This window comes from Candoia aspera, chromosome 6 (assembly GCF_035149785.1).
Source record: "Candoia aspera isolate rCanAsp1 chromosome 6, rCanAsp1.hap2, whole genome shotgun sequence".
In the NCBI taxonomy this organism is placed as follows: domain Eukaryota; kingdom Metazoa; phylum Chordata; class Lepidosauria; order Squamata; family Boidae; genus Candoia; species Candoia aspera.
Genome location: NC_086158.1, coordinates 21,213,351 through 21,225,675, shown reverse-complemented (window position 1 = coordinate 21,225,675; position 12,325 = coordinate 21,213,351). Strand labels below are relative to the sequence as shown.

Below are 12,325 nucleotides of genomic sequence, written 5' to 3'. Positions count from 1 at the left end.
CTATTGAATTACAGATTATACACACTACATTCTGTGTAATTTTTCTTGATCTAAATTCTGTGGACTGATTCTATCTTTGGAGCCATATGCTGTAAATGCCAGGCCATTGTAGAGTGTTTAGAGATGTGTCCATGAAAACATTCACATAATGCTTCTAGCCAAAAACACTTGCAGGCAAGGAATAGTTCCCAATAAGAAACTTGCCAGATTCATATAAATGTTGACATATTTCCATGGTCTGCATAAAAACTGTATAAAGCTCATTAGGGGTATTCACTAGTAACACATAAAACCCATTTATTGGTAATATATGGAATAAAGTGTACTTTAAAAGTCTCAGTAAAATTATCTTATCTATTATTGCTGCTGAGTGAGCTATCAATTAATGATCCTGCTAGCTTTTGTGGAGCTCAAGCTTTCCTTAACAGCTCAGACAAAATGATAGGAATGAGTCAGCAGCATTTCTGAAACATGGCAAAAAGCAAAATAAAACTTATCCAGTAAATTTTATCTGAAGCATATTAAGAAACGTTATTGGAAATAATAGCCAAAAAAATATTTGGAGTTTTCTTCATCTTTCTTTCAAAATAACATAGTCACATTATTTTGACTTCATATTCTGTTAAAACTGTAAAAACAATGATAATCAAAACTACTGAGGGTTCAAAAAGTCAGAATAGATTGATAGGAAATGATATAACTATAGGACAGACTATACACACTGCTGGATATGGGGAATTTCTGTTCACTTCCTGATCTGACGCAAGGTGCAATCTTTTCCTAAAATCCTATTTTTTTAGAAAGATGAAGCAGACATTCATTTCTTGAAACATAATAAAATTGTTAGTTTTCCTGGCAGTTTCCAAGAAAACTAGGAAACTGTATTCCTTGGATGTGATGGCAGGAGTAATTCTTCATCTCTGATTTGGGAAAAAAAAGCTAACAGAAAAATACCTTTTGAGCCTGATTACATTTTTGTAAGATACCTCAAGGATATGAAGGACATCATAGGAAAACATACTCTAATATTCCTGCAAACAAGGAACATGAGTTATGGATAGCGATAACTACAAAATCTGAGTATTTAATAAAATCAGCAAAGCTTCTTATACATGGTAACTTTTTGGAAGCTAATACGCTGCATGTGGGCACTGGAAGAGGAGAGAAAGGCATGTCTACTTTTCCCCAAGTGAAGATGCCTTACTAATTGTTTTTGAGGGACATGTCTATAAGATGTTGCCTTCACCTCATCCCCAGCCTACAGAAGAGGCAACTTAAACGCATCTTCAGCTTCCAGGCTTGGAAGAGGTGTTTTCTTCCTCCTTCCAGCAGAGCTTCATGGACAATCTAAATCCAACAGCAAGGAACTGTCAGTTGAGCAAAGGGCAGAGGTGCTTTCTTCTTACTGCACAAAATAAAGATATGGAAAATTAAGGCTGAGTTTTTTAAAAAACATCCTGAAAGAGTCCCAGAGGGAACCTCTAGAGTACTCCAAACCCTCTTTGCCATCTTTTCAGGAGGTTGAGTTGTGGTGGTTTTTCTTGCCAGTGGATGATGCTGAATAGGAAGGGAAAGGGTAGCAGGTAATCCACCAATCACTGCTCTGAAACTTTCCTGTGAATAGAAACTGTGAGGAGAAAAGCTCAGGTATAGGGGAAGCACATACTTTCCTGCCAATTTAAGAATAGGAGGAAATCACACTAAAGCAGCTGTTATGGTTAAATGTGGTTTAAACCACAATTTTAGTAGATTCTGTCTCTCAATCCACATAATTATATCTTACCTTTTATTTAAACTATTACGTTACATTTTTACTCATTTATCAAAATACTGGTGTTAACCAAAGAGGGAAAATAAAGCTGCACCAAAAATTGGGGGAGGGACCCATGGGTTACAGGTCTAGTAGGCATCTCTGTAGATTCTGTCAGTGTGCTTTCAGATCTGTTCACTTACTCTCAGTTCCATATTATCAATATTCCTGATAATATATACATCCATTCTATATGGATATGGACGTGATGAGTACAGTCTCATAAATTGAATGGCTGTATTTATACTATAGAGGAAAATGCAAGGATGTTAAGAATATATAGTCTTTGGGTGTCTTAAGGCTACATGAGTCTTCCACAAAGACTTCCCTATCCCTCTTGGTTGATATGATGTGACTGGGCAGTTAATTGTTTTTTTACAGATCTCATAATGGAAGCTGTCTAAAATGACTATGTAGACATCAGATAATGAATGACTTTATAAGTAGATTCAGATCTGGCTCATAAACAACTAGGTTGCTTTGGGCAAGGCCTTGGTCCAATTAAGATGTAATTCCATGCTCAGTTGACATTTTCCCTTCTTCCCTAGCTTCCTGCTTTTCATAGCAAAGCATATTTTGCAATTCTACCCAAACCAGCAATCTGTGTTTCATGTTTGATTTACAATTTTGATTAAGGAGATGTTAAAACTTCATCTGGTTGGCTCCAGAACTTGAAATGTGATGACAACCTATATTTTGTATGTGAAAGAAATGGAGCCTGTACCAGATCATGGTACAGACAGGTCACTCTGCTGCTATATAGTGAGAAAGGTCCCAGCTGGTTATGTTCTCTTCATCTTGAGTGTAATTGTATTGTCCACGGGCCACATTAAAAACCCTTTTGATTCTGTTATGAGCCCATATGTCTGTAGGAAAACAGTCTTCATACATGCATCTATACTTGCTTGGCTTCCATGTGAGCCAAGGTCTGATACTATTGGGAAAAGATCTTAAGTATCCCTTGTAACCAAATACTGAATTGTAAATTGAGCACATTGGCCACAGTGCTTCTTCATCAGTTATAACATTGGCTTTATCTATGAATCTAAAAACTTACCCATAATTATTTGGCATATGATTGGTCCATTATAGCAAAGGGCCATTGAGCCTTTTAGAGGCTAAAATGTTCTCAAACTTCTAGAAATTAAAAATACCTACACTTTAAAAAGTAGATAAATGAGCCATGAAACAACTTTACAATATATAAATAATTACCAGCAGAGTTGTAATTGTGACATAATAGATGGCATTTAGATTGTTTGAAGAGATTTGGCCTGGTTACTTAACTGTGATCTTACTGCCAAAATTCACAGTATAATTACCAAATATCTGATACTCACATAGAACATTTGCTTTATACTGTTCAGTATTGGAAAAGTGCAGTGGTTTTCAGTACTAAAACCAACTATTGTTGCGCCATACATGCATATACATTTCTCTTTTTAAGACGTATGGAAAATTATTTTCTAATAGCTCTTCCATCTTCTGCTTGAGGAAGCTTGCTACAGCCAAAGCTCTATATTCCTGCCTTCCATTTTATAAAGATGTTAATGATCCTAATTTCTTCTGTCTTGTTGGATACCATTTTGAACACATTGTTGCTGTTCTGTTTGCATTTACTGTACATTACTTTAATATTTAATTTGTCCATTTATTAAAAGCATTCAATATCACTTTTCATCATCAACAAATCCAAGAACAGTAGTATATAAAATATGTTACATCAAGATAAAAAATACATTAAAGCAGCTTTTAAACCAACCAATAATCATTTGAAAGGAACCAGATTAAGAAAAAGAAGTTGTCTTAATGCTTTTCTGAAATGCCAAGGAAATTTATATGTCCTTGTCTAGCATTATTCAGAAGGCAGAAAAATATTTTGAAGGACACAAACATGCTAGCAATAATTAGTTTATATTTAAGTTGATGTTATATTTAGATTTTTTTTCGTAATGTTATAGATTCTTCCAGCCTAAAAATCTTCCCATCTTCATCAATTCAGTTTACCATGAAAAACAGATGGTAGCCTCAAAAGATTGGATGGAAAAAAATATCCAATGAAAGAGACCTGTGAGGTTTCTTTTACTTTGTAGCAGCACTTGTGGTGAAGTAAAAATGAATATACCAGCTTATTAAGTTCAGCAAATGTGCTTTTAAAGCCATTGGTTTTTCCCTCATGTTGCAGTTTGTTTGCCTCTGCACCTTTTGAGACAGAAAAGCTGTATGCCAGATGTATGATGCTCTTTGCACTACTGCAGATATTTCTTGAAAGGGATGGGGAATAGATTTCAGTTAGTCATGTAGCAACATGACTAATGAGTGTTGCTAAGGGTTTGCTGCTCAGAATCACTAAGCAAGTAGACCTTGCTGTAATTGCTTGAGATGATGCAGAGGTGGTGTCTGTCTCCAGCTATAACAAACAAGGTAAGAATCTAAACATTGATGAAAGAAGGGGTTCAAACAGCTCTCTGCCAGAAATCTTTCCCATCTGTAGTACCTATCAGCTTTTCATTTGAGATGCTAAACCACACATACAAGAGGCCATTTTGCTCCATGCTTGTCTTTTGGCTCCTACCAGCAGTGGGAAAGATACGGTTTCCAGTTTATTCACCAGCAGTTTGACAGTAGGAGGAGGCTACTTTCAATAGGTTTGTTTAATTTAGCAATACCTTGTGGTTTGCAGTGGTGTGAAATAGCATCCTGCATTTAGATATCACACTTTGACCATTGCTAAACCATCATCAGGGGTTTGAATGTGACACCAGTCTGGCCACTTGCAGAAACAGGCAGAAGTTACACACAATTGTCTAAAAGCTTACCACTTTATGATTGATGCATGACTGCAATCATTGTATTCTATTTCTGAGCTGTATTTCTAAGTGTAAATCAAAGTTCCTGCACCTTTTCAGCTGTTTAGAGTGTTGTGTGTTGACCACCAGCTCCCATTTGCTATGTGTTCAAATATCATTTTTGTCCCCTTTCTGTTCAGATAATACTTAGTTTTGTTTGTTTTATAATGTAAATGTACATAAACACATTAATTTGGACTAATGGAATGGTGATACAAATGGTTTTGTGAGTCCCGGTTTTGTGGCTCTCTTATTTTACAGTGGCCAGATTAAACACAATTTCAGTAGAGGAGAATCTCTGTAGTTCAGGGTTCAACTGTGGAGTCCTTGGTGCTCTCTGAACTTGGTTGTTTGCTTGCAGACATTTCATTACCTGACTAGGTAACATCATCAGTGCTCTAAACCAAACACATGTAAACACAGTTTAAGCAGGTTTTATTACTATAATTTTAATTATAATGGTACAATATTTAATCAAACATAATTGAGGAATAAATTAATATGTTTTTCATAATGTAGCTTTTCTTAAGATTACAGATAATTGTGCCCTGTATTTAGCTGCATTTTTATGTCAGCAAGAAATAATAAGATGCAATTTTCATCTATGAAAATTGGGAAAGCTCCAGTCCAGATGATTATCTCATTGAGTGGTATAAGACATATGTTGAGTTATTTTCTCTAATTCTACTGGAGGTCTATAATAAAACCTTTTAAAATATGTTTTTCCAACTTCTTCAGTGAAACTTATAGCAATTTTCAAGGCTGGTAAAGTTTCTGCTGACTGTGCAAGCTCATCTTGACAGTGATGCTGACATGTAGATTACAGGTGATATTATCCATCCTCACAAGGTGGTGTTATAAAATAATGCCCAGCATCTGATAATATCAGATTGCTAACATTCTCGTTATATACAGCATATTTTCAGAAATGGAAATCAGTGGTGGTTTTATTAGATGCAGAAAAGGCTTTTGATACAGTGCACTGGAAATATTTGAAACAAGTCCTGCCTTAGGTATAACAGCTGGTGGAGTTGGACATGAATTGTTAATATATGCTAATGATATATTGTATCTTACTGTGCCATGGAAGCATGCTGCTTCAGTATTTTCCAAAAAGCATATAAGTAGGGGTAGTAAAGCTGGACTTCAAATTCAGGGAAGTCTGTGAATTTATGTCACCAGGATGGGATCTCAACATCAGTAACTTAACTTTAGGTGCGGCAAATCTTCCTCTTAATTCTTGTCACTCTTTTCCTTGTTACTACCCATAGCCTCTGCAACTCTGTCACTGTCTGACATTCAGCATAGATGTATCCTCCTCTAAGCACTTCAAAATGTTGTCCTCAGTTGTTTTTTCTTTGCCAGATTTCTCTTGTTCTTGGTAGTTGCTGACTTCAGATCCTTCAAAGTACAAGTCTATATCCATGTTGTAAAGTACAGGTAGTCCTCAACTTATGATGACAATTGGGATTGGAATTTCTGTTGCTAAGCAATGCAGTCGTAAAGTGTGGCAGCATCACTTGGCGATGGCAATTTCTGCAGTCCTGGTTGCTGTCATTAACTGAATTCCACAGTCGTTAGGTGAAGCAACTTCCTGCTGGCTTCCCACAACCAAAGTCAGTGGGGAAACCAGCAAGAAGTTGCAAGTCCTAGGCCAACAGGCAGGTAAGTGGTTGCTACCAGGTGGGGAAGGGGGGAGGGGGTGCATGAGAAGTGTTGTTCAGGATGGGGAAGACGTGTGGTGGTGTGGCCCAGTTTGGGAAGGATGCACGGGGGTGCGCAAGAGGTGCCATGCAGGTCAGGGAGGGTGCGTAGGGGTGCAGCACAGGTCAGAAATGGTGCATTGGGGTGCGTGAGAGATGCTGCGTGGTTTGGTGAGGACACGCGGAGCTGCAATGTGGGTCAGGTAGGGTGTGTGAGTGGCTGCACGGCACGAGCACAGAGCGGCTGGGAAGGTTGGGGGCAGGAGAGACTGACTTCAGCAAATCGCAGCCTTCCCTGCCGGCTTCCCTATTGACTTTCTGGGAAAGCTGGCAAGGAAGGTTGCAAATGGCGATCACAGGATCACAGGGTGCTTGGCAACCAGTCATAAGTGCAAATGGGTTGCCAAGCATCCAGATTGTGATAATATGACCTCAGAAGCGCTGCAATGGCTGTAACTTCAGGGACCAGTCATAAATCCCTTCGTTCAGCACTGTCATAACTTTGAACAGTGCTGAACAAATGGTCGTAAGTCAAGGACTATCTGTAGTGTTTTCCAGTCATTTGCCAGTATTGTAGTTCTTACTGCTAGCATTGGACTAGATAACCCTTGTGGTCCCTTCCAGCTCTATAATTCTGTGATTCTATGAATCCTCTTCTTTCTTTGATGAAAATGGTAGCGCTTGGGGGGAAGGGGAGCAAAATGTACCTTGCTTTTGGATTAGAGATTTGTACAGCACTGTTGGTTTTCTGTGATCAGAAACAATAGTGCTCTAATACTCTAGATAAAAGTTTTCCTATTATTTATTTACCTTTTTATTTATTAAATATATTTCTATGCTACCACAATACAGAGAGACTCTCAGTGAGTTACATAGAATAGATAAAAATACCGTTACTATTACAACTGATGGTAAACAATTTGGGAGAATAAAGGATAGTGATATCTGAGCACCTTCTTTTATTGCCTTCATTATTCTAAAATAAAATATTTACTTCAAGGATTTTTTTTTAACTCTTTCCCAAGTTCTTTCACCTTTTAAAGTGGGGGGGGGGCTGGGGAACAAAAAGGGGGAAAGGATCAAATTTTTCCCCTTTTTCTGAGCCTCAGCATCTCTAGCTCTAAAGCACTTAGGCTTATTTTTACATTTATTCAGTATTTGCAAGGAACAGTGGGAGTAAGTAAGCTCATTGTCTGCAACTGTTCTGGTATGTCTCGTTTTAAATTATGAGTGCTGATGTTTAATCAACTTAAAAACATGATTAAGAGAAATGTGGTTTGTTATCAGTAGCTTGACTACATTTTTTCCCCTTTAGGCTCAGAAAAATGAAAGAGAATCTATCAGACAAAAACTGGCACTTGGAAGTTTCTTTGATGATGGCCCAGGAATTTATACCAGCTGTAGTAAAAGTGGCAAGCCAAGCCTTTCTTCTCGGTAAGTAATGCAGCACTTGGCACATTTCCCATTTTAATGCCTTTCATCATATAAGAGTCTAGAGCATGGCAGAATCATATGTAAAGCTTAAGTTTGTGCTTTGAGAAAATCATAACGTTGGCTTTGCAAAGAGACCCCTCTCAGGTATCTGAGTTCCATTTTGTGAGCATTTAAACTTATTTAATTTCTAGTGGTATTTATTGTACTGTGCAAATGTCATGTGTGTTTTCACTTTGATAAATGTGAGCAGTTTTTCCAGACATTTGGTCTGACTTTCTTCAATATGTGTTGGAAAATGTATGCCTTCTATATTCTTTTCCAGAAGCCATTTTGAGCTTAAGAGACAAGATATAAATATTTAAAGAAATGCCAGTAGCATATTTTATGAATCATTTCTTCAATATTTAAAGCTCTAAAAATATTCAGAACATTCCGTCCTGATATAAATTGAACTCCCAATGTAGGTCACAAGGCTTTTGACATCTATATTGTACTATATATGAAAAGACGTTGCTGTGTACTAAATGATATTTGGGTTGTGACATAATGCCAGATGCAAAGAATTTACAGGGGTTTTCCACTGTGGTGGATTTAATTCAACCTAATCCCATAAATAGCAATCTGGAGTCTTGACATCATACTTGGTTTCTTCTGGTTCCCACAAAATGTTGCAGGGGATCTTCCCCAGACACTGCTGTCCAAGAGCTGTGTTCTTGTCATCTGAATCTAGGTAGGTTACACTTGCTTGAGAAGAGCCAAGGGATCAGCCCAGGCAATCTGGTAATCTGTCTTTGACCTTTCAAACAGCATTGCATGAAATGAGTAACTTGCTCTCTCCTACAGTGACATCTAAAGGCCATAAACATAGCATTGGAGCACCTTTGTATGCACATACACCCTCATACACACAACCACTTTCTTTAGGTTGAGTAACTTCTAGGCTTTTACTATTCCAGGAAAACTAGAATATTTTTAGAATTGAAACTAGATTGTCCCCAAGTTTCAGGAATTCCTCTAGAACAAGAAACCAACAAGCAATTAAATGCTTGTATTTTGCTTGTCAGAGGATTTTCTGTTAATAAATGTTTACGTTTTTATGTTTGGCAGCTTAATATAATTAGCAAAAATTGAAACCATTTTTAGACTGCAATTGTATACATGTAATTATGCTACAATGTGCTTGTGTTACCTATTTCTTTTACTCTTTTAAAATATATAATTAAAAAATAGCTTGGAAGAATGTTTTATATGACCTTTTTTTGCTGCTGTCTTGTTTGTGGGCTCTTTCTCTAAGGCTCTTTCTCTTTCTCTATTGTTGATCTGTGTTTTAGTGTTTTTTTCATGACATAGGGTTTTTTTAACCATTTGAGAAACAAATATTTTTATAAGTAAATGATAAGCCATAGAATTTGTGAAATGAAATAAAGGTTATTTTGCCTCTTAAGAAGTAGACTGGAATCAAGATCTACAATTTTGGCATCTGGATTTTATTTATTTATTAGATTTACATATATATCCTACAAATGTATACCACATTGGCTATATCGCAGTTGGTTTTTTAAGCCTTGTTATAATATTGGCCTCTTGATTTATCCAGATGGTGTTTATAGATTTCTGGTTGTGTCAATGCTTTATTTTCTAATTGCTGTACTTTAGTCTCTAGTTTTCACCTTCCAAGCCCAGTTTGAGACTACATTTCCAACAACTGATTTCCAGGACTTTGGAGGGACCTCCTGATTTTGGTACAATCACCGAAAGCTCCACCCTCATTCAGTTGTATAATTTCCTTATGAATCATGTATTCTTCAAGTGCCTTGTAAGATACAAAGGAAGTTAATACTCCCTGAAAAGTTAACAGAAGACTGATCATTTCAGTGGAACAACTGGGACTCAACATTTTCTTTTATAAATGTCACTTTAACAAAGAAACATTGGGTAAATTGGTTTCAAAACACATTTTAAAAGGTTTATAACTGAAGTTCTATCAGCCTTGTTTTATGAGAAGTTAAGTTTCCTGCCTAACTGGTAATATTGTAAGCCACATTCAAATTCCAGTTGTGGGGTCATTTGTTGTGTTAAAATTTTGATGGTTACAAAAACCTTATGTAGACATAATTATATATAAAATAAATGTCACCAAACATCTTGGTACAGGGGTGAGTTGATGCAGCTTTCATAAGATCTAGCAAAATACATTCTCTCAAGTGCATCATTTGAAAATAGTAACTAAAGCAAGTTATGCATTCCAGAAATATAGCCACCTTCCCCAACTTGATAAATCATTAAGAATTCTAGCAATTTATAATCCCAGCTCATCTGAATGGCTTCAGTTGGCAGACCCCTTAATTAAGTATCCTAGAAAATTTGAACTCAGATTGTGATATGTTCATGACAATGGGGTTCTTTTGCCCTGCTTACTCAGGTTGACCTAAAACCAACTTGCAAAAATCTAGATTGGGTTATGCAGGGTCTGGTATAATAGAGACAGGTTCATATTTGCCATGACATTTTGAGCTGATCCTCATGATGGGGACTCAGTCTGAATATTAAATACTCAGACACAGTCATTTGGGAAGGATATGTCCCCTGCCTCTGAAACAAGTTCAGGCAGTGAGATGGTTGGCCAATATACAACTGAGTCTCAGTTCTGCTTTATGCTATTACCAAATACACATAACAGACAAGATAGCTCAATATCCTGTGATTTCACTTCTCCCTCCATCATATCTCCCCTTCTGTGCTTGAATTCCTGGTCGTCATTATTAAATCAAATTGACACCCACATTTTTGCCCAGACAGATTTTGATGACACGTATCAGGTCAGCTTCTTCATTCATGTTCACATTCTGGATCCCATAGATCTTCCCAGTCACTGTCACACTCTGAATATCAATATTTTCTGATCTGTCAGCTAAATGATGACCCAGAAGAACAGCAGCCACAACCATACATCACATTGGTAGTATAATGGAACATTTAGTTTAACTATGAAAACCAAGATTATGGCAACCAGCTTGATTGATAACTGGCAAATAGAGGGAGGAAATGTAGAGGCAGTGACAGACTTTGTATTTCTAGGCACAAAGGTTACTGCAGACACTGATTGCAGCCAGGAAATCAAAAGACATTTAATTCTTGGGAGGAGAGCAATGACAAATCTCGATAAAATAGTTAAGAGCAGAGACATCACACTGACAACAAAGGTCCGCATAGTTAAAGCAATGGTATTCCCTGTAGTAACATATGGCTGCGAGAGCTGGACCATAAGGAAGGCTGAGAGAAGGAAGATAGATGCTTTTGAACTGTGGTGTTGGAGGAAAATTCTGAGAGTGCCTTGGACTTCAAGAAGATCAAACCAGTCCATATTCCAGGAAATAAAGCCAGACTGCTCACTTGAGGGAATTATATTAAAGGCAAAACTGAAGTACTTTGGCCACAAAATGAGAAGACAGGACACCCTGGAGAAGATGCTGATGCTAGGGAAAGTGGAAGGCAAAAGGAAGAGGGGCTGACCAAGGACAAGATGGATGGATGATATTCTACAGGTGACGGATTCGATCTTGGGGGAGCTGAGGGTGGCAACAACTGACAGGAAGCTCTGGCGTGGGCTGATCCATAAAGTCACAAAGAGTCAGAAACGACTGAACGAATAAACAAAATGGAATTTAGACTTGATGATGTCACCAAGTAAGTTTTAAAGGGGACTAGAAAAATACATGGAGAATAGATCTATGAGTACTATTCTTCTTGATAGTACCTCCAGAAACACAGCTTCCGAAAAGAACTGTGGAAGAGGAATACACCCTCATTTCATGATTATGAGTTTCCTGCTAGTTGCTATGTTACACAGAATGTTGAACTACATAGATGGCCTTTTGAGCTGATCCAAGAGATGGACTTACTTAGAAGTAACTTCTATTAAACTCTATGAATTTGTTTCCAGGTTAAAAAAAAAGTGACTAGGACTACAGATAAGCTTCCTTAAAATTGTCTTACTCTATAACTGAAATTAAGAATGTGCTTACGCATTTGTCAGAGATATTATGACTCATGCAGAAAAGCTAGGAATTAGTCTTTTTCCCTTTGCAAACAATGCTAGGACAAAGAGATGAACAGTCTCTGGGTATCTGTAATTTATGCCCTAAGGCTTAAAGTTTAGATCTAATATCCACTGAAACCTTGTTCAACAGAAAAGGGCATGGCATAAAAATGTATGCATATAATTATTCATTATATATTGCATATTAATAATGCATCCAAAGAAGCATTAAAGTAAATGGAAAGTAATATTTTACTGTCCATTTCCATGAAGAGTAATACAAAATTAAATGGGGGGGGGGAGCTATCAAGGAATAACATAAATCAAAGCATATGTTTATTATGTCTTCTTTGCTTAGTGATTACTTTCATTTTCCACTGTATTTCAAGTTCTTAATGAAATAACAAATTTGGAATAATTTTCCTATAAATTATGATTACTACATAGATATTACATATATATGCCTGGAAAAAGCATGCCTTTCTACGTA

General features: G+C 37.0%; 1 protein-coding gene across 6 annotated transcripts in view; it reads left to right on the top strand.

Annotated features, from left to right (window-relative positions):
• LOC134499708 (schwannomin-interacting protein 1-like) overlaps positions 1-12,325 on the top strand; it is a 330,935-nt gene that overhangs the window by 300,787 nt on the left and 17,823 nt on the right. For all 6 annotated transcript variants that reach the window (XM_063306503.1, XM_063306502.1, XM_063306504.1 and 3 more), the window contains one exon: positions 7,678-7,796. In XM_063306503.1, the coding sequence (XP_063162573.1) occupies positions 7,678-7,796 (119 nt within the window). The remainder of the gene's footprint in view (positions 1-7,677; positions 7,797-12,325) is intronic.